This window comes from Corvus cornix, chromosome 4, assembly GCF_000738735.6.
Source record: "Corvus cornix cornix isolate S_Up_H32 chromosome 4, ASM73873v5, whole genome shotgun sequence".
Lineage (NCBI taxonomy): Eukaryota > Metazoa > Chordata > Aves > Passeriformes > Corvidae > Corvus > Corvus cornix.
The window spans coordinates 65,111,185-65,134,116 of NC_046334.1; the positions used below are offsets into that span (position 1 = coordinate 65,111,185).

The window sequence follows — 22,932 nt, forward strand, 5'->3', positions numbered from 1 at the left end:
CAAAAGGTCACGAGAACTGCCTTGGCTCTGCAGCAAAAAAAGTACGGGAAGTGTTGGGTGGGAGAAAAAACATTCTGCTTTAAAGGCTCCTGCAATTAAATCCTTCTGCAAAATACATAGTTTTTTCTAGTAAGTAGAGACTCAAGAGGTTCTGAATTTAAATTAACCTCCTGACCAAAAATAAACTAAAACTATCTAGCTCCATTTTTTTCTTCATGCTATCCTGCAATTATAAGGAACTTTATCAAAACCACCTAGTACAGAGTATGGGATCCTGAAAAAAGCTCACAAAATCATCACTGTACCTTTATTTGAAAGAGTGAGTTTGATTTTTTACTTCAGCAAATAAGAATATATTAATAAATGTAGCCCAAATGCCAGGTCTTTTTATTTTTGTATTAAAAATAGCTTTTTTCCTCTGAGGATTTTCCACCTAATTAAAGACCAGATGTAAATTAATGCATAAGCATCATCATTTTGTCAAATCAATAACAAAGCACACCAAATACTATAATGCATCTTGCCCTTTTATTGTGTTGTATTATAGACAAAGAGAAGTACAGAAAATCACTCTCTTACAGCCATAAAGTTGCAGTGTCACTCTGATCCCTTTGGGAGTCAGACAACATCCACTTGTCATTCATTCCACCTTTTATCGTAACAAGCTGTGTATATCAAAACTCAACTGTGAGCAACCATTTTTCTAAATAAAAACATGAACAAAACAAAAGAATTTCAGTTCTTGTAACAGGAATTTGCAAGATTCTTTAGGGTACCAGCAGAATAAGCATGCACAATAGTAATACCAAACCATAGACATGCTGCCCCCTGAAAAGGGAAGCTGTGCTGGAAAATTCACAGGTTCAGTGCTGGGACTCCATCTCCTGCAAAAAGCTGGCTCGAAAGCTGTGCATTATTTTGGTCCAAATCTAAGTGAAGATAAAGTAGCCAAAGGCTGGTATTTTGCAATGAAGCTGTGTTAATCCTACTGCTTTCTTTGATAAAATTTGGTCTATGAGGAAAACCTCTATTGCTCTATTGACCGGTGCCACAGTGCAGTGTGATGCTACCAGGAAGGAGCTGTTGCTGTGTCATGCTGCTTCTCTTGTACACAAAACAGGTCCCAATGACCTATAAAGGGGTTTGCTGGAATACTACAAAGGACAAAGCAGATTTTTTATTTGACATGCAGGTGCAAGGAAACTTTTCCTTGCTGAGAACCACACACCTTTCAAACAACTTTGGCAAAATATATGGCAACACACACTCCTTTGTGTTACTGAGTATGACTGCACACAAAATAATGAGTTGGCAGTGGGTCACAGGTCCCTATTTCTCTGTGCCTGATGTTGTAGACAAAATGGGAGAGAAGCAGTTTGGAAACATACAGATAGCTTTGATCCTAACTTACTGAGCAGGCTGAGAGCAAAATATCATAAACATCAGTCACTTATGGAAAGACAGACATATTAATAAGAATTAGTAAAATGACTTTGAAAACCACTGTTGTTGGTCCTGCTCCAATACTCTTGTTTGTATAAAAGTTTCTAGTGTGTACATAGATGCTCGAGCTGATACACAAATGTCTACTTTGGGGATGATGTTTTAAGTCCAATGAAAAATCTATTATTATGAACAGGAACTTTCCACTGGGGCCATTTTCTGTTCTCCTTCCCAAAATAAATGAAAAAAAAGGTAAACAATGAGAAAGGATTTGCTATTCTCTTTTAAAAATTAACAAGGCACAATCTTGCTGTCTACTACTACACTGCTTAAATTGTTTTGTTCTCTCTTGTCTCACACTGACTGCAGCAGGAATGCGAATAACATCAGCACTGTAACCCACCCTGATGGAGTGCAGAGTCCATGCAAGAGCTAAGGACCATTCTGGTAGAATTTAAGTATTTCCCAAAATACAGTTTACAAGAGACTCCTGGGCAGGCAGGCGTTGTGTAGGCTCTCTGCCAAAACTCTCTGTAGAGGCCAGTTTGAGTGGTTCAATCCAGCATGTGATTTGCTTAATGAAAGACACTTCTCCAGAAGATTTTGGCAGATGCAATCAGTTCAACTGCCAGGCAGTATTCAAGTGATTAAAAATGTTACTGATCACATTAGATACTTAATAAATCTCTCCAAAAAGATCACAGCTACTGTGTGGCTTTGAAGAAATGAAAATTGTGAGACAGATTACTGTGTTTGCTGTGCACTGGACTATTGATACAATTGGTAACAAATCCCTTCCCTGGACTGCCAAGCAGTCAGTGATAACTATTAATTTCTATATAGAGACAAGTCTGCTTGTTTGTAAATGTTTATCTATGCATCATGGCAAAGTATCTTCCTTTTCATGTTATTCTTCTATAAATACATTAAAAATTTTGACTCCACTGAATTTTACAGATCTATGGCAATTCACATAAGCCAAGAGGTTGGCCTGAGAGTCCAAGGACAATTTTTAAAAATACCAAAATTTTGAAATACCAAAAAAGCAGGATGCTATCCTTGCATAAAACCTGTAAGCATGACTTTGTCACTGTTTCTTCTGTTGACATTTCAGCAGATGCAATATCACATAGAGTAATGATAAACCACAACAAAGCAAAAAGAATCTAACTGAGCTATACCTGTTCTGATAAAAATGCTTTTCCTTATGGTGGGGCACAACTTGCACTCTGTATCTTCCTGTAATTTACTGAACAGCATTTTTAAAATGAATAAATGTCCATTGGCCAAATCCCGGTGCTCATTTCAGTGTATTGCACGAAAGCAATCACACAGGCCTCTCTTTTCTGCTCTCAGGAGGAGGGTTTCTGTCTGAAGAAAAAAAAAAACAACAACTATGAAATCAATGAACTGAATATATCACTTTAAAAGAGTATATAATTGATTAGATCTAATCCCTCTGCACAGCTGTAGCCAAGGTGCTCTGCTGAGTGAAAAATCACAGTTATTAGTGCTGGTTTTCATCCAGAAAAAGTGATGAAATGAGTATATTCAGAACCGAGATGCAGGGAGAGTATTTTTATAGTTCGAATGTTTTCATTTTCACAGTTAACTTCTAGGGAGTAGGCTGTCAAAATTATTAAAGTGTCCTTTATAAGCACTGCGACAAATTCCACTTTCAACTGCACTGCTCTTAATTCCTTCGTGGTGATTGATGGCTTCCTGTTGACGATGCCTTCAGTACTGTATAATTTAATTGCACCAGATAGCAAGTGCTGAGGAGCCAGTTGTGCTCTCAGTTACACTGCTGTTTCTCTAGAATAACTCTGAGTTGAATCCAGCTGTCAGTTTAACCCTGTTGTCTGAAACTCATAATCTTTGAGGGCAGATCTAGGTCTGAGTGTGTGGTTCCTATTTCAACCTGAGTTAATTTACTGACAGTTGTTTTATTATCAGTACTCGAGCAAAAGCTTAAACACCATTCTCAATATACATCATTTAAAATTAGTTGCTGTTGTATTTGGAGCTCCTTATTGGAAAAGCATTTCCAAGCTTTTTTTCTCTGTATACAGTGGGAAAAAATAATTTTAGATCTTTAAAGATCCTCGAGTATCATTTATTTAATTGTGAACAAAAAACTTAAGTATTTTGTGAGTTCTTTTGTCACATTTTTTGAGAAACAAAGGCTGAATCTTTTGAATGGCACCATCATTTCAGAAGCCAATTTCTTGTGAGACTCAAAATTGTTGCTGCAAGGAATTCACATCAGCAAATGCAATTGTGACTGAAGAGAAACTTCTTCCTGAGCATATCTTGTGGTTTCCACCCTGCGGTCTGCGGTCCCTCAAGCAGTTTGCAGACTGGCTTTGAAGAGTTTCTTGAGGGGAGAAAAAAAGAATTTAGTGGACTTAAATTCACTGTGCCTGGGTTTCCCATCTGCACTGCAAAAACCCATTAAAGGTTAAAACCCCCTTGTTAAGAAATTATCTCAAAGACCTGTGAAACAACAAGGTCTTCAGCCTGCTGGTGTTCCTCTGACCTGATGCCTCCTGACAAATTAGACACAGCAAAGGGCTAATTAACAAAGAGAGTTTCCAAAGGAGTAGCTGGGCACTCCTGTATGGGTCCTGCTCCACTCCTGCCTTGCTTGGGCAGCAGTACGTCTGTCCCCCAGCTGTACCCACTCTCATTCATTTCATGTTCTCAGACTGCAAGTTTGTGCAGGACAGGCTGTTTCAGAACAGCTTTTGCTCCCCTCCACAGCCCTATATCCTCTTCAACTCGAACTTTTGACATCCACCTTTGCCTTAAAGAGGACTTGTTCACATTCCTTGCCTGCTTTCACTTATCAGCTTAGCGCAATGGCAGGCGCTGTTAAACACTGCTCCCTGCTCGCACATTGAAATCTTGGATGAGTGAATGCTCCCATTGTTGGGAGCCCAGGAGAAATCATAGAATCATCTTAACATCAAACAGGCTTATTGGATTTCACAGTAATGCCAACAAGCTGTCACTGCTACCACAAACTCTGCCTGGGCGTCACTCAGAACTATTTACAGGCAGGAAAAGCAGCTCTGGGAGCGCTCAATTGCAAATTGAAAGACTGTGAAAGAGAAGTATCAGTTAAGAAATTAATTGTGGCCTTGATGGCATTGGCTTAGAAAGTTCCTGATATGCAGGAGCAGTCCTGCATGGGGCTTGCCCTTGTAGCAACAATTTCCAAGACTCAGGAGTTATTCAATGAAGTTATTTGTGTGTAAAACTTGAGAAATGATAGTTGGTCAGCACAAGCCAAGCACCAGCAGTGGAGTAAGGATATGGAAGCCCTGCCTTTCAGAGTATAGAAGGCCACAGGGTGCCATCTGTAGGGCCTTGGCTGTTGTATTTCACTTTGGTATCTCTGCATCATTCAATAATTTGTGTTTCATCAAAGCATCTCTGATAGAAAGCCCATTGGAGTCTTCATCCAATGCTGGAAAAGGTAATACAGCCTTTATTTACTAGTAAACTCAGTTGTCTAAGGGTGGGTGATCTTACGAACAATGGGTTCTGTTTGTTTTTGTGATGCACTGTTCCTATGCCCCTTGCTCTGTAACACTGGGAACTGTCTCAGCCAGTCTCTTGGCATGTCAGGCCCATCCAGGTCCTCACAGAAACAAAAATTCATCTTGTGACACCCTGGGACCAGCCTCTCCCTTTATATTCTGCCTCACCTCTTCCAAGACAGTGCTACTCTCTGATGGGCTGCATTCTCAGCCACTCTCCAGATAGAATAGACATCACAGATACATCTGAGTGTCTCTGCATGTGGGACTAAAGAATTGTGCTGCCTCTATTACATTCAAAAAAATCTTTAACTTCCCACATAAAGCCTGTTGGCAGTATAAGAGCCAGCACAGCTGCAATTGCACCTGGCCTTGACATGTCATGTGTAGGTACAAAACATTTCAGCTGAACCTAATCCAAACAAGTGGAAATCTGCTATGCACCAGAAGAGCCCAGCACAGCTGCTGGAGGTAAAGCCCTCTCTACTGACACTTTACCACTTAAGAATTATTTATTATTACTCCAGTGCATGGGAGATTTTTGGAATGTAACCCACACTGGGAACTTTGTCCTAATCAGTTTGCTATTGATAGATCAAGAAAGCTGAAGTCACTCCAAATTTATTGTGTAGGGCATGACATGGCTGCCCAAGGTCACAGGAAACCAAAGGCAAAGCTACATAGTTGCCTTTCTATGTTACGGTTTGAGACACATAATTCATTTCTATCCCTTTAGTTGGCTTTGCTGTGAATGACAATTTGAGCTGAGTGTGACTGTAGAGGAGCAAGGAGCCCTTCTCACCTGCCAAGAGAGATGGCCCTGCTCGAAGCGAGGAGAGGTAGGACAAGACATGCCTGGAGGGGCTTTATTACAGAAGAGACCTCCTGCCTCTTGCAAACTTCAGACAGCCCCAGAACCACTGTGGTAAATCCTACCCCAGTCAGTTTGCACATATTTATGAATCCATGCATATATGAGTTGCTAAAATCAAGGCATTATCATGCCCTCATTTTGTTCACTGAGACCTCTGCAGACCGGCATGTGAAGTGGCAGAATTCCCTGTGTGCTGTGATAAATGCCCGAAAAATTGTGCTTCCCCCTTTTTCACGGAGTATCAATCCATGAGCAAGGAGTGTTATGTGTGTGCTACCCTTTCCTCTGCCAGCCTTGCCTGCCACCTTCTCGCTCTCCCGCTCATTTCTGCTCCTGCCCAGTGAATAGTCAGTCCACAGCTTGGAAGCAACGCTGTGAGGCAGAGGGTAAGTCATCTTTCTTATTTTCCACTGCTTCCTACATCTTCTTTCCTTCTCTGTTTGGTGCAGGGACTGTCTGAGATAATTCCTTAGGCTGTTATGCAAGAAGTCAGACTGGATGACCATTAATGAACCTCTGCAGACTGTTAAATAATCCGTGCTTGGTATAAACCTATTTGCTGAGATGGGAGTGAGTCAGCAGAGATGTCACGTCTGCTGTACCCAGACAGGCAAACCTAGCCGCTGGGAGATAAAGGCTAAGGGAAAGCATTCCTACAGAAACACATACCCGCGTGTCGAGGTTATACGCCGTCTTCTTTAGATCCTGCAACGCCCTCTGCATGAACTCGAACGCATGGCAGTCAACACAGGGACGGCCTGGGGAGAGAGGCAGAAGAAGACATCACTGCCACAGCAGGAAATTTGGAGTTCAGCAGTACAGAGGAGGAATACTCAGAGACCTTGCCAGGGGAAACTCCATTTTACCAGGCACCCACACCTGCATGTGTGCAAAATTCGGGCTCCCTGTATCTATCTTTGTGCCAGTGTGAGAGGATCAGCAAAAACCACAAAGAGTACTTTGCTGTGTGTGCTTTTCTGAACATGGCCCAGACCTGACTCTGCCTGCTGCTTCAGCCCCCAGCCTCTCCCCTTAAAATTGAAATCCTTACCCCTCCTCAGACATGGGTTAATTCTCAACAGATACACTGAAAATAGCAGTTTGCAGTGGTTCAGGAACCAGACAGGCAGGTCTGTTTTTACAGGAGCTCTTACAGAGCAGCTTGGCAAGGGACAGTGCCAGATCTGTATTTGCTTCCTTTCACCTGCTGCTGTATTTTTTCTCTGCCAGGAATGCAAAGCATCCCACTGGCTCTGCAGCTGCTGCCAGTGTGTGTTCACAGAGGGGCAGGGCAGGGAAAAGGCAGAGAAGTGGAGGAGGAGGGGACTTGACAATAACTGGAATGGCTCACTTCTGAACCTGGGCATTTCTGCTCTGCCAAGATTCACCCTGCACCAATCTCTGCCTATTCGAAGTTAATGAAGTGTGAGTTTTCAGAAGAAGAAATTGCAGATACTGGAAGAGATGCAGGGGGAATGGGGAAAGAGGATATTTCACACTGATCACAGAGCCCCCATGTTGGGGGAAGTGCCGAAAGCCTTGTCCACATGCAGCCACTTGTGCTGCTCTACCCAAGCAAAGAGGGTGCAAAGCTGCTGCTGAGATGGCTGGGGAGCTGTCTGGAGCCAGGACCTGCTGAGCAGCACTGCAGCACCCATCTGTGCCTGGCACCCTGCTGCCAACACTGCCTTCTGGGTTGTACCTGAAGGAAGGGAGCAACCAGAGTGCTTGTCAGTCCTCTATGCAGGATGTGTTTAGGAGGTATTTCTCTCCCACCCACCCTTCTCCATCTCCCCTTCATGCAGCTGACATCTCAGGGAGACCTGGGGATCAAGCTAGGGATTTAATTCCCAAGTTGTGAGGAGATGCAAAGTCCCCACCTCTATCAGAACAGCATTGCTTACAAAGACTCTGCCTCTCCAGGCACAGGAGTAGTGACAGGATGGTTTTGAGCACACTTTAAAGACACTCAACCCCCTCCTGCTTTCAGTATTTCAGTAATTTAATTGTTTCTACTTCAGATCATGAAACAGAGCCCTTAGAAAGAACCTGCATGCTCAGACTGCTGTCAGCAAATCCATCATTCGCTTGGTGTCACGCCCTGCTCCCTCCCCTCACTCTGGTCTGCTCAGAAACACTCTGCCCTGGCTCCACCTCGGGGAGGTGCTGCATGCCCTGAAGTGCTGACAAGCACCAAAGTGCTCTCAAAACCAGAATCTGAAGGAGGAAAAAAAACCTTCAGGTGATAAATGAATGTCTCCTGCTTCTGCAGTGGGAAGAAAGCACATTTGAGGAGAGCCATGAATTCCATAAACTGTCACTGCCTGTCACCCAGGAAGTCTTCCCAGGCCTTTGTGAAAGCTATGATGGAAGGGCTGTGTGGGATCATTCACTGGTATTTATGACAGCCAAGTGCTCCTGTGTGGACAGGGAGGTACTAGTGGAATGGCACAACCATGCCAAGTGGTTATTTTACTTCTGCTAGCCCTGGGAAAGCAGCTGCCCTGGTGTCAAAGCAGCTCCTGCAGGAGAAGAGTAGTGGCACAGAGGACCTGCCTGTGCAGCTCTGTGTGTCCTGAATCAGCACCTGCAAAGCTCCTAGCACGGCACTGCCCTCTAAAGTCAGAGTGCAGATGCAGCCAGTTTCACCACATGACAGGAAATTCACTCTTTAAGGTTGTTTCTTGGGCTGTGCTCCGCGGTGGAGGGTCCTTCTCCAGGCACTGCTGTCTCCGGGTCAGGTCAGCATCCCTGCCTGCTGGGAGCCAGTAGCCAATAGCAGATATTTAAGGAAGATGTCAGAATAAGTGTCTAGCAATGTTCTTCCAGCCTACCAAGAGGCTGGAGGATATCCTGTGTCTGGCTGGTATTTCTACATCTGATAAGCCCTCCATGAATTTTTCTCACATTAATTTGCATCGTTGCTTCCTGAATCCATGTAAACTTTTGCCATCTGCAACATCCTGTGGCAATGAGTTCCACAGCTCAGCTATTCACTGAGTGAACAAAATACCATTCCTGTCTGCTCTGAAGTTGACATCTGCTGCTTTCATTTCCTGCCTCTAACTTTTGCAGTGGATGAGATGGTTATTAAATAATCACCAGCTTTGTCCCCCTTATGACTTTGATGTTCTCCACCACTCCCTGCCTTGGTCTGCTTTTCAGAATGAAGAGCTGAGCTGCTAAGCTGGCCTATCTAGGTGGATTTGATCTCTCCTCATGCCCACAATATTTTCAGCAAGGTGCCCATGGACATTTCCCCAACATAAATATGTCTAATCATCTGTTTTGACAAACTAAATATGTGCTGTTGCCACTAGGATCAATCCCACTGTGCTTTCTGTCCTTGGCTATGGCATCTCACACTTCCACTCACAGCAGGAGTGGCAATGCAGCTCCTCCATCAGCTGGATTGCTGATTTTTTCCCCGCAGATCAAATCCTGAATGCCCAGGTTCTGGGGCCAGGACAAGAAATAGTGCAAGGAGAGGAGGACAGCTTATGGAGAGGAGAAGGGCAGAGGCAGCACAGGCTTACATTGGCTTAAAGCAGTCATGAAACCAAACCTTAAGTCACATCATAGCAAAGTATAGAAGAGTGCTATTAATTCCTTGCTGACAGCTGGAAATAGACTATCATTCATAGGGAGACTTAGCAGGTCTGTGGATTAACATAATGAGAATTACCAAGAGTCAGCTATAATTCCTTAAATGAGTCCTGTCAGCACAAAGACTGTGTGTGTCTGTGTGTTTTGGGAGGAGTAGGGGAAGAGAAAAAATAAGTTTCTTGGCTTCTTTGTGGTAAAAAATTGGAGCTGGAACTGGAAGCACTGCGTAAGTCTAATTTACTTTCCCTTGCATAAACTTGGTGTTTACTCTTTGTATTTCATGCACCTTGGCTAATGAAAACAGACTGACCAGCTTCTGGTCTTCAGATTCTATATTTTAGCTTTCACAGTGGGTGATCTGGCCTATAAATGCAATGGGAGGTTAGGGAAATAACTTCTTTTTTTTTTTTTTTTTTTTTTTTAGTGGATTGCAGAGAAAATTAAAGAAAATAATCTGCAAGTATTAGCAGCAGCACCACTTCAAACTTGAACAGTCTTTTGCATATGCTAAATGCTGTGTATAAAGGACACAATTAATCATTGCTAATTAGAATTATTCATAAAAAGCTGTGCCTGGCTGTGTGACTGGCAGAGAGCAGGGGATAATGCCCTGAGCCAGATCTCAGTGCCACACACGGGACAGGATCTCTCTGCAATGCTAAGGAGAACTGTGACTCACTCTCATGCTCCTCTCCTGTGACTCCTGCACCTCCCACACTTGAACGGAGCATTGCTGCCCCTGTCCTGCTCGTGATGCTGCAGGAGGGACACATTCCTCCCACCAGGTGGGAGAGAGAGACTGTGTGGTCCATGCGGGAATGTTCCTGCTAAAGGCATGCTGCCAGCGCCACGTCGCACACCTGGGAACAGAGAAAAGCATTGAGCACCACACTGCTCTGCCCCACAGAAGGATGCTTAGTATGGTCCCTGCCCATCCTATATCCATATATATACACTAGAGCCTCCTTCCCCTCTCTGGGTCACCCAGGGTCCCCGAACCAGCAGTTTGCCTGGGCCGACAGTAAGGGCTGAAGTGCCAGCAGTAGGGAAGGTGTGTGCTCGTGCTGCAGAGGCAGTGCCCGCTAAATGGGTCCGTGCCCACGGGAGTCAGCTCCTTGATGAGAAGTAGCCAGTGGAGCACCAAGCAGGGAAAGATCCAGGAATGTCTGTACTAGATCACATCAAAGTGAGTGCCCGACCCTGTGTCGAGTCTCCCTTGATCTACATCTCTTGAGGAATATTGCAAGCCTGGGAGCATTCCCAAGCCTTGAGAGCAGCTGGCATGGGACAGCTCATCTCTGGAACAGTAAAAAAAGTCTGTCTTCCAGATAGACAACTGGCCTCCTATCATGGACACAAGAGTGCAAGGGTCCATCCTAGCAGGTCGCTGGTACAGTCATGTCCCTGTGCCAGGGTGCATCGCTGGGCACTGTTACAGATGAGACCTTCATGGCCAGCAATGGGTGCCTTGGAAGAACAGGGCAAGTCTGGAGGGATGCATTCCCAAAGACCCTCCCAGGTCTCAGGAATATGCTAAGGCAGCTCCTGAGCCAGAAGAAATGCTGCTGTATCTAACAGCCTTTTCTAGAATTTTTTTCCCTTGAATTTAACCAATCAGTTCTGCCACCTCATGCAAACTTTTAGCACCCGCTGTCCTAAGGGAAGAGTTTCACAGGTTAACCATCAGGAAGAGCCCTAACAGGCAAAGGAAAGTGTCCGGAGCACTTAGCAGCTATGTAGCACTCTCTCAACAAGTGGCTGATGAGGAGCATCAGGAGTTTTTTGCGGCTTTAAATCTCTGGCCCTGCAGCAGTCCAAAACAATTTACAATTCACAATTAGCTGACAGCCTTGCTCTTGTCCTGGTCTCAGACAAAAATAGCATTATGCTTTTGTGGCAATGCTCACAGCCTCTGTTCCTTGGGATGGGGCAGTGTGTCTCTGCAGGAACACTGCCACAGAAACACTCAGACCTGCCCTTCATTCCACACTCTCATGTGCAGGAGTAAGACAAGGAATCTTCCTCAAAGGCTGTTCAAGGGACTCCACAGCTTGGCTAGAGGATGGTAAAAAGATAGTAAAAACACTCCTTGATACTGTAAAAAGGAGGGGACAGACTTTTTAGCAGGGCCTGTTGTGATAGGACATGGGGTAATTGTTTTAAACTAAAAGAGGGTCAATTTAAATCAGTTAAAGAAGAAGTTTTTTACTGTGAGAGTGGTGAGGCACTGGTATCGGTTGCCCAGAGAGGTGGTGGATGCCCCATCCCAGGAAATGTTCAAGGTCAGGTTGAACTCAACTCTGAGCAACCTGATCAAGTTGAAGATGTCCCTGCCCATTGGAGGGGGTTGGACTAGATGAGCTCTAAATGGCCCTTCCCACCTTTCTATGATTTTATAATTCTCTGAGACCTGGGTCAGAAACCCTGAACCAGGAGTTTTGTTCTACAGATCAAACAGGAGTTTTCACTACACAAGTAGAACAAGAAACCACTGTATACATTTTCCCAAATGTGTTGACTTGCCTCTGCTAACAAAGACACACAAAGGGTACATACAATTTATTTTCCAAGCCTGATTTTCTCTTTGAGGAGATAAAATGGACTACTCATCACAAAACTCCTTAGAATTAATGAATGTCTAGAAAACAGACACACAAAATAGCAGTGAGGTCTGGTTTAGAACAGACCAAAACACAGCACTTATAAAAAAAAGAAGAGAATGGAAAAAGAGGGAAATTCAACATCTAAGTCCTGTGGAGACAAATATGCATAAATGTATTTGAAAAGTAGTAATGGAATTAACAGAGAATAAAATGCAGTGACTAAACCAGACCTTGTACTAAATATTTTGGTAGTCATATAAAAAGATAGCTGTGATACAAAGTAAGCATGACTAAGTACTAGAGATTTGTTTTTATACAATTATCTTTCTTTGGTTTAAATTATCTTTTTTTTTCCCCAGAGGACATTTTATGTTTGTAATGAGTGGCTACTTCCCACTTGCTGTCACCAAAACACTGTGAGAACATTGACTCCGTCCCCTAATAACTTTGAACTATCGCCTCATTTTGGAGCTGAGAAAGTTTAGAGACTTACTCAAAATGACAGAGGAAGCTCTTATAGAACTGTGATCCAAATTCAAGAGCTCCCAGCTCTGTGGTGTGCTCAAGCTAGTCTGTCATATTTATTTATTTTTCAGGTTTGCAGGATTTCAGAAATTTATATATGCTTTACAAATGCACTATTTGGGTAAACACCCCCTGTGTTGATTTGTAGTAGTTACAAGAAAGTTGAACTTGACCTATTGTTCCAGCCATATACTAAAATAAGCAAGATGCAATGCCCCAGCAGAAATACACAGAAATTTCTTCTAACAATACTCAGACTAGTAAGGATATCACACGTATTGTGGCAAATCTGGAAATGAAACTTCCAAGAAGCAGATCTAAAAGACCTACAAACGAAGAGCTTGAATACCAGTTCAAATGAAAATTAGAGTATGCAGTTAGCATTTTTTTCCTAAATAACTACTAATCCTACTAATCCTATGCTTGCTTGCGGTTTCTATGACTGTTGTTTTCATGTGCTTTGCTGACATGGCACAAACTCATCATTACTGCCTCGTTAATCAGGCAACACAAAGTTCCCCTGGAGCTGAGTGCCCGTGTGGCTGCTGAGGGTGCAGTGGAGGAGGGCAGGCAGGACAGGGTGCAGCAGGTACCTACTTTCTGCAGGGATGACACTCCCGGAGTCCTGGCCAGCCCCCACGAGCCCCACGCTGAGCAGGCTGAGCACCGAGAGGAGCAGGATTCCCACACGCATCTCGCTCCACACAGACGGCAGCGCCATTGCTCTCATCAATAATTCAAGCTGTCTTCCCTGCCTGGAACAAGGAGAAGCAGTGAAAATCAGCAGTTTGCTCCCTGCATGTTCCTCACAAAGAAGTGGATGAGACACGATAAGCACAGGCGCTGTGCACACACAAACCCACTCGCACACACCACTGCCGTGACACGCCATGGGCTCGAGATGCACCCCAAGGACCAGTTTGCCCAGTACCTGATCTTTCTCTTCGCCTGTGTGCCAGACCCTTGGAGCAGCTGTAGCGAGCAGGCAAGGCTCCAGCAGCCACTCTGAGCATGCGCCCCTTCTGCATCCCCTCTTCCCTGATTAGGGTCATTGCCATGGAGATTTGCTATAGCAACACTGAAAAATTGGAGCTGCCAAGTGGAGAAGAAGATTTAAAGAGACCACAATGTGATGGATGGTCACTGCTCCTCTGCTCCCAAAGGCCATGCCCTCTCCTTGGCAGACACTGGCTGCTGCCACCCACATAAGAGAGTCTTGGGCAATTTTTGTATTTGTTGCTGTTATTCCCAAAGGGACTGAGCTGAAATACAGAGCTCCCATCCCTTGCTTTAGCTGTAACTCACTTAAAGTGAGATTTCATTCTGTGAGGTATCAAATGAGATGAAAACTCAGAAGTTTGCTTGGATAAATGAAGTTGCAGGGCCTGCTGATGGTAGCCCATACTTTGGGGAAGAATGCATTATGGTCTTTGTTTAACTACACTGAAAACAAAGATTTGTAGACAAGAGCACCCCTGGCACATGGACCAGCCACATGAAAATAGATCCTACACAGCATCACACGAGGTAACCATGATAAGAGCCCAGCCAAAATGTACACACTGCAAAAGTTTAAGGATGCTCTCTTCAAGCTCAACTTTTGATCTGGGATCAGCCTATCTGCTAATAGGCTGTGTCCTGACAAAGTTCAAGCAGGAGGCTTCCAGGACAGGGAATCTGTGTAAGCACCTGGCTGAAACCAAGCATTCAGATGGGGGAGGTGATACCGTTGGGAAAAGAGAAAGCGATGCTCTAACATGTACCTGCTTCCCCCAGAGCACAATTAAAGGCTCATTTTGCAACATAAGTGTTCAATTAATGTCTTTGTTGTTCTCTCACAGAAGTACACTCCATCTCTTCTCACCGAGGAGAAGCTCCAGCCTTCCTCGTCTGTACAGAATAACCACCCTGCCAGGCTGTGGAGCTATCAGTCTTCCCAGACACAGACATCGTTTATCCTTGGCTTTCTTCAGCCCTAGAGGCTGTCACCAGCACTGCACTCTGCTTCCGTTTCACTTGTTCCTGTGGCTTCTTCAGAATTACCTCTTACAGCCCTCCCTTCAATGCTTGTACTTTTGGACCAGGTTAGTTTAAAAGTCCTCTCACAGGACTTTCTGGAAAAGTGGACGTGCCTTGGAATTGCCTCTCTTGCAAAAGAGGATTTTGCAGGGAGCAGCCCAGAGTGGTGGAAGCAATTCCTACAGAAATGACACACTGCCAAATTTTTAGCCCACAGTACAACTGAAACTCAAATTCCCCTGTGTGGAAGGTCCAGATGAAGGTCTCAGTCACTGGGATCTTCATGAGGTGAGTCTGGCACCAAAATGGCTCCTCTGGCTTTGTGAGAAGCTGAGACTCCTAATCCAAGTTCTGATGCTGGATGCCTGAAGGGAGGTTGTGTGAGATGGACCAGTTTTACATTGTTTGCGTCATCCGAGGCCTCAGATGCCTGTTAAAGGAGCAGCTCCGTAAGACCCAGGGTATCAACAAACAACATTGTACAGCTAGACAGTACACCCATTTAGAGCTGGTCACAAAGTCTAGCCTGATGTGCAGTTTTAACTAACATCCAATGGAAATTCTGGCACGTAATCCAAAATCCTTACACTTCCATTTACCCTGGTGTATGTGTTTCTTGCCCATACCCTTGTTATGGTCCCAGGGCTATAACCTACTTCTCGTACGTGACTTTCAAGAAAGGGACAGGAAGGAATTACCTACAGGTGCAATAACCTTTATAGGTAGAAAGCACTGTTTCTTATAGTATTTTTTCAAGGTATCAATATAGACTTCTCTAAAATGGTAACTATTGTGATATCTGCAGTAGGGCATTCTGTATGCACCACCTAAAGGGGTACAAGGTGTTATTTCAGTGTTACTTACACTATTAAGCTTAAAATACTGTCCTTTTTTTTTTTTTTTTTTGCTCAGTGCCAACATAAAACAATCAGACACTGCACTTACAGAGTCTGGCCAGTTTTTGAGTAAAACACCAGGGTCTTTAAGAAACATGAAGAAAGTTTCCAGCTCCTCCTGCTAACAGAACCATGAGGTCCAAGATGTGATTCTCAATTCACAGGGAACAGGAGCCAGTATGAATGGAAAAGTTCCAGAAATCTGTGCTATTCTCTCACCTCCAACAAAGCTGAAGAAGAGAGACACGTGAAAACATTTGCATGACTTGCTTTGCTATTACATTCACTATTGGCTATCACCATAGCTAAGGGATACCAGTACTAAATTAACTTTGGAAGGTGAGAAAATTCCAAGAGATTCGCAGAAGTCCATTTGTGGTTGGAAGGATATAATAATGAATCCCAGAGGGCTGTTGGAAACACTTATACTTATCTTTTTCAATGGAGAATACACACCTAATAATTGTTTGCTAAAAGAGAAAAAGAGTTTCCTCCAAAACAATCAGAATGATCAGGCATTTAAATGGAAGATGATTAGTGATGATAGATATCTGGTAGCTTTCTTGGAAAATTTCGTATTGATGCCTAAGTGTTACAGGTATTGAAAGTTACATCTTTGAAGCGGAGGAAGAAAATTTATATATCCAGTTAAAATGACATACATTAGAGGCCTGAGTTGAATAGGTGTGCATAAAAGCAAGATGCAAGCAAAGGTTCTGATTTTAGAACTAACTCCATTATTACAGTGATGGGCACACATGGCAAACAGGGCAGTTAATCCCAGCCTAATATGAAGTGCTAAATCATTGCCTACTAACAAGGCCACAAGCCCTTTGTTGGACTCAAACAGAGGAAAAAACCACAGGCACAGAAGAATCTGTGTCTGGTCACTACTACCTGAATAACAGAAGGAGAGGAGAATAACCCCAGGCATAACCCCAGAGAGGCCAAAACACAAACCCAGATACAAACAGTGTGAAACATGAAGAACAGCAAGAAAGCATCCTTTAAATACAAAGGGAGTAAAATAAGGAAGACAAAACCCAAGGGAAGGGTTTATCCTCTGTTCAGCAGAAGGGGAAACTCAATCAAGTTGATGCCTAGAAAGTGATACAGGGCTAAACATCTCTTTTATCTACCGACGAAAATAAGGAGAGCTGGTGAGCAGGAGGCTCACACAACTAATACCAGTGAACGTATTTTAGGTAAGAACATCTAGCAGAAATTTACTTTGGTTACTGATGCTTGTAGGTTTGTGACAGGTCCCTTTTCTATGATTTGATCTGCCTGGAGCTCCTTTTTAGTCAGGGCTGTCACTAGACCTACCACAGGAGACTGAAAGAAGGACCTAAAACAACAACCACCAGCAATTATTGCTGAGAGCTCAGGGAAGATGTAAGTTATGCCAGCCTTGGAAAAGGGTAAGTGCAGTGACTGTGTTTAAAATGAGGAAGAGAAACTGGAAAATGACACACAAGCCAATTTACCATCCATCCCTGAGAATGTTCTTGAAGCAATAATCCCACCAACATTTTGTAAGTGTTTGAAAAACAAGAACTGGAGTTGCAAATAAGAGCAAGAATCAAGTCAAACTGGTTTGTTATCCTTCTGTGACAGGGTAACAGGCCTTGCAGATAAGGAAAGACAAATTTAATCAACTTCAAGGCGATTTCTACTGCTGTGTCACACAGCATTGTCAGAAGCGAACTAAAGAAACCTCTCTGAGGCCAGCAAGACTGGCTGGGTCACTGCTCAGAGTCAGCAGTGGGTCACTGTCACCATGGGAAGATGTATCACATCAGGACTGCAAAGACTCCCTTAGTTCAGGTGTTATTCAGCATTTAATTAGACAACTGGATAATGAAGAAGCAGAGTGGTCATTTAAGATGTAACATCAGCCTGGACGTTATAAGCAAAGCTGGGGGAGAGGACTAGAATTCTAAATCAGGCAGACAAGTTGGAAAAAAGGGTCTAAAAACTGAATACAATTTTATAAAAATGAGAACAAGGTGCTACACTTCATCAGGAATAATCAACAGCTCATATTTGGAATGGGGAACAGCCCATTAAGTGGCACTTTTATAGTGAAACTAGGAAGTCACAAACTAAAATCAGTTTATCATATTCTGTCATTCCCCCCAAAAATACAGTTATACTGGGATATACAAAGAAAAGTGCACAAGCTTAGGCAGCCTTCAGCAGAAGGTCTGAGCTGCAGTGCTGTGTCTGGTTTGGTCACTGCAGTACTAGGAAATATCAGAGACACCAAGAGCAGCAGAAATAACCACAGATTTAAATAGCATCCAGGAGGCACAACCAAAGCCCCTGGAAAACGTCTTAGTAATGAGGATGGCACTGGGATGGATTTCCTGTGGAAGACAGGGGAATATTTAAGCCTGCAGGTATAAACTAGACATCATTTGGGAATGGCATTGGGATAGTGGCCCTGCATAAAGACAAGGGAAGAATGGAGTGATTTCTTATCGATACCTTTCCCTTCCTGTTTTTCCCAATTCTGTGATTAAGAATAATTTTGTTCCCCAGGCAGTCACTTCCAACTCTCTGTGTTGTAATTCCAGCAAATACAGACACCCCTGGGAGAAATTATTTGCCCTTGTGCAGCATCTGAAATTCAGACTAATTATTTCTCCTCCCTCAGTTATCAGGGCAAAGGAAATGTTTTTTCTGGTTTAAGCAAGTATGATGTCAGAACATGCCCATTCTGGGATGGGTCACTGATAAAGCAGTTCAGAGATATTTGGCTGTAGGGCAGTTGCCAGGTTTCACAGTTTCTTAATCTGCCTTTAACCAAGTAAACCACAACCTTGCCAATGAATTGAGAGGTGAGAGGCTGGTGCACTGTTAGACATTTTAGCCCATAAACAGAATCAATTGTATTGTCTTTTTTTCTGACAGCCATCTTAGGCCTGAGAAGGACTGAAAATTAAATCACCTTATACTTACCTTGTCCCTCATGCTATGAGATCATTGCTTGATGGCTCAGTATCTTCTTTAAACACTAAGTCAGAGGTTTGGTGAGAGGCAAAATTCTCCCTCGTGAAAAGACCAATTTGTTCTTGGCATCATTGCTTGACAAGTTCCCTATCTCAGAGCTTCCTGGAAAACCCTTCAAGAGTTGACCACAAGCTGAACCTTGGTCAGACTGTGAGGCTTCGAGACACCAAAACTGTCCCAATGAAGTTCACGTGACACTGCAAAACAGGCATGTGGCTGCAAACAGGGAGTATGACAGAAACTTAGCACTAAGATCCTTCAGTGTAGGAACAAGTCAACTCCAAGAACCCTCTTTCACCACAGTGCAAAATGTGGGAAAGCACCCAGGATTGATCAGTTCTCCAAAAATAACTGAAGCCAAGTGTGACAAGTGTCTTTAAACGCTTTCAAAAGCCTAGAATGGTTTCAGCTACACAGGAGGGGCTGTGTCAAGCTGTTGTGAAATGAAGGTCAGTTCAGGCTTTTGGTTCCAAGAAAAAGTAAGAACCACTGGCAAAATACCAGTTTTCCTGGTTTATTTATGAGGCTTGCACTGGACTGCTGGAAATCCAGCAGGCATCACTGTGCTGGACATGGGGTCAATTTACAGCATAGGCAAGGGTTGTGTGCTGCTTGTGTGCTCTGAATGCCACTGGGGACGAAGCTGAGCTATTTGCCTTGCTACTGCCAATCTTATCCCTGTCTAGGAAGATATAAGCATGCTGTTGTTTACTTGCTAGTGAATTGTGTGTAAAAATCCTTTCTGAATTTTTATGTTTGGGAAGAAACAGTTGGTTGATTTTTTAAGTGCTGGTATTTGGGCAGGTTATTCCACGGCTACCAAAACCAGAGTGACTGAAGGCACAGACAGTTCTCTGCACAGCCTGTCTGTGCTTACAGAAAGGGCAGGTGGGGAGATCTCATTCTAGTTTAGGAAATCTATTGACTTCCAGGACGTGGCTCAAACTTCCACGGGTAAAATGGTATATAAACCAAACCATACTTTCAATGTGCAACATACCAGCTGTCAAAGGGCATGCAAACATTGTTCAGGTCCTGCTTCAGTGCAAGCCCGAATTGTGTGTTACATTTAGTGCTGTTAGCTGAAACCAGACACGGTTCACAGGCTGGATGCTGTGGTACAGTGTATATATAGTCCAGGATGAATGCAAGAGCTGCTTAGGCAAGAAGTCTTGTGTATCAAATCTAGTGCATGGATGAAGTTCTGCTCTTCAGCCGGGGAAGAAGAATAGCCCACAATGCCCAGAACTCTGAGTGACAAGTTTTAGCACTGCAGGTGGCCTCCATGAAAGCCTGGACTTCAGGCAGTCACAAACAGTAACTCTGGGTTTTTTCCTGAAGTTTGTGTCTCTCCCCAGACCCTATATTAAACTGAAAAGTTGCAGAGTGCAACTCCACAATCCCCTTTATAAGTTGCAGTCAAAAGATTAATAGATATAACCTCACTAAACCTGTGAACTTTAAAGCCCGTTGGGATTTATGCAATGGAAGATGTTAAGCTTCACCTGGCTCAGTGCAGGAGCCACACAAAACAACAGATTTGGTCAGTACTGGTTGCCTAAATTAACTTAACAAAAGTTAGTCCAGATTAGTATTAAAAGGTACTTTCTGTTAGCAAATCTTTCCATTAATTTGGACTAGATTAAATTTATAAAGAAAATCTCCTATGTTTTCTATTTTGTAGAAAACTCCCTTAGATGAATATCCTTATACATACCAAAATGTCATGTTATCAACACTTTTAGCACTTAAAGCTAAATAGAAGCTGTGTTTTTCTCTTTCTCTAACAATTCATACAGGTCCCTAACTGCACAAAAATCCCAGTGATGGGATTCCTTCATTTTTCTGTCTGTGTTGCCTACTGGCTTTTGCATAGCCAAACACTTTATGGACTTTAGGAATAAAATAAAAGAATTGGGTAAAAATAAAGTTTTTTTTAAAAAGCATCAAGCATCAATTCTTAGAAAACATCTATCTAACAGTTAGATGTGGCTCAGGGCTGAGGCTACCATTCTGTTTGCCTGAACATGAACATTAAGTGTTAAGTGCAGCTATTAATGCACACACACAGAATATTCAGATCCCCCCACATCTAAACAAGAAACTGAACATTGTTTTCCCTTGAAATCTGCATCCTGCTTACCCTGTGGAAGGGTCTAACATGCATCACCAGCCAGCAGTCTTTCCAGCTGATTTGGACTCTCAAAGAAGTGAAGCTGTATGAAGAATAATGAGAGGGTTGCCAGTCCTGTCCCATTTTCAGACTCTCTTGACGAAGAGACAGTCTATAGTTTTGTCACTTAAATGACCAGAAAAGTGCAGTGTCACTTACTTTAATTTAAACAGCAAAAGGTGCTCAAGGCTAACGAAGACAAGCTGATGCGTTAGCAGGTTTTCAGACAGTTCCAGGTTCAGAGCAGGAATCAAATGATGACAGCCCTGACTGTGAAGAAGGAAAAGTGTAGGCAGATCAATGTAAAAATAGAATTTCTGCAGATATTTGCATTTCCTTTCTCATGGCATCCATGCCTGGAACTCTTCTTCTTATTCTTTAAGCCACCTTTTAAACTTCAGGTGTTTAGAGGTCTTGAAAATATCATCTCTGCCACTTCCCATCTCTACAAAGTCACAGCTGGAGCAGCAAGATGGAGTTGGAAGGTTAAGGAATATCTAGAGGGAGATTAAACTGCAAATCTATGCATATAAATGAATACTGTGCTTGAAACTTGAGGAACAGGCCAGGATATTTTACATTATGATTTTTATTTAATAAATTGATGATACCTAAAGGTGTGATGGCCACCTGACAGTGCAATTGACATGACAATTTCTCTGCCCCAAACAGCTTTCAGTGCAGTCACAAAGTGAGAGGCACCACATAATGTAGAACAGGGAATAAAACAGGACAAGGTGGACAGTGAGAAGGATGCATGAGTGTTCTAATGACCCCATTATATTTATGTGTAACAACAGTTTGGATTAAACAGGAACCTTTGGATATTTAGGAGAAAAAATGCACATCTTGTAGGACGCACAGCAGCAGATTCCCACAACTGGAACACACGGGAGGTCAAGAGCATCATCCTCATGTTTGCTCTGACCCTGCCTCCAGCAGGTTTTGTTCAGTGCATCCCACTGCTTGTTTGCAAAGGGATAGCAAACAGCCATTCTCTGATCACTTATGGTTTTATAAACTTCTATCATCCTCTTCAGCCATCTCTAGTCTAGACTGAAAACTCCCAGTCTGTACATTGCTTCTGTTTATCCTAGCTCCTTTGTCAGCACTTTATATGGTTCTGCTGTATTCTTGTTCTCTATAAAAATGGTCTTGAGTCTTGTCACTGTGTCATACTAAACCTGACTTTACATATTCAAATTCTTCAAAAGTTTCTTTCCCATAATAGATATTCTAGTTGCTGGGTGCAATTCCCACATCTCCCTGCCAATCCTTTTTCAGAACTGGTGGCATATTAGCTGCTCTCTGCCATTTTGATGATTTTGAATGAGAGGTAATACAGAACAGTCATTGAATGAAAAGAGAATAGGAAAGATGGGCTTTAAAACAGCGTGCAAAAACCTCCACTAGAAAAATCCTGGTCCTATTAGAGCTCTGCAGATGGAAAAGAACCTTAAATTTTTCAGATTCTGAGGAAGAGAATGAGAAAGTTATTCCCCTTTCCCCATCCATCCCCCTCCTGGCTCCTTTGTCTTGAGGCAACAGCCCAATTCTATCTTGTGTTTCACTTCTGCAGTTCCAACATAAAGTAGAGGTGAATCATAGAGTTGTACCAAAATGACTGAAGGAAAATATTTCCACAGGGTCAGATTTTCTTTTGCTCAAGCCAGTGTCTGTGCAATCACCAAGGGAAAAATTTATGAAGATCTATAGGTGTTTCCATCTGGCAAACATGGCTGGGTTCCTGTTCACACCTGTAAGAAGCCAGTGAGATTACATCAGCCTGGGGGACAGTGCACAGAATAATTCAGCTTCAGGAGCAGAGCTTTCATCTGAAACAGAGCTGTTCTAGGACTTCCTCCAAGTTTTGTAAGAGAAATGTTGGCTTTTAGGTAAAAAGAGGCTGTTCCACACAATGTCTTCCCTGGACAGGTGAATTCCTCTTCCTTGGGAATGAGATGCTGATGTTGCTCACACCATAGTCACTCACTGCTCTGGCAGTGCTGCCAGCTGGACTACAGGGGCTGCTGACCTGAGGAGTATCAGCCCCACCACCCACAGCTGCAGTGACTACAGGGTCACCAGGATGAGGGGCCTGGAGAGCACTGAGAAATCCCTGGAACTAGAGGGAGGGCAGTGCCAAAATGGAAGGGGGAATGGAGTTTGAAATGCAGAGGAGAGAAAAGACAGGTCCAGAGCAAAGCAGGGGAACGAAGCCAAGCTAGAACAA

The 22,932-nt window shown here is 43.3% G+C and overlaps 1 protein-coding gene across 4 annotated transcripts; it reads right to left on the reverse strand.

Annotated features, from left to right (window-relative positions):
• Positions 1-506: 506 nt before the first annotated feature.
• Positions 507-21,039, reverse strand: C4H4orf48 (chromosome 4 C4orf48 homolog). 4 transcript variants are annotated; one of them, XM_019287267.2, is made up of 4 exons: positions 13,470-15,393; positions 13,194-13,351; positions 6,532-6,620; positions 507-2,814 (listed from the first exon to the last, which is right to left on the reverse strand). In XM_019287267.2, the coding sequence occupies exons 1-4, from the start codon at positions 13,652-13,654 to the stop codon at positions 2,749-2,751; spliced, it is 498 nt and encodes a 165-aa protein (XP_019142812.2). In that variant the 5' UTR covers positions 13,655-15,393; the 3' UTR covers positions 507-2,748. The 4 variants fall into 4 exon arrangements, with proteins under 4 accessions (XP_019142812.2, XP_019142813.2, XP_010400341.2 ...); XM_019287268.2 differs by having other exon boundaries at positions 13,528-13,638; XM_010402039.3 differs by lacking the exon at positions 13,470-15,393 and adding an exon at positions 20,859-21,039 and having other exon boundaries at positions 2,251-2,814.
• Between the last annotated feature and the right edge of the window lie 1,893 nt (positions 21,040-22,932).

What these genes read in the sequence shown, in the direction of transcription:
- C4H4orf48 (XM_019287267.2), bottom strand. Translation starts at nt 13,654, where the DNA reads ATGGCAATGACCCTAATCAGGGAAGAGGGGATGCAGAAGGGGCGCATG. An exon ending in GAGTGTCATCCCTGCAGAAA is followed by an intron (nt 6,621 to 13,193) that starts GTAGGTACCTGC and finishes CTCTCTCCCCAG; the next exon opens with GCCGTCCCTGTGTTGACTGC. An exon ending in CGTATAACCTCGACACGCGG is followed by an intron (nt 2,815 to 6,531) that starts GTATGTGTTTCT and finishes TTTTTTCTTCAG; the next exon opens with ACAGAAACCCTCCTCCTGAG.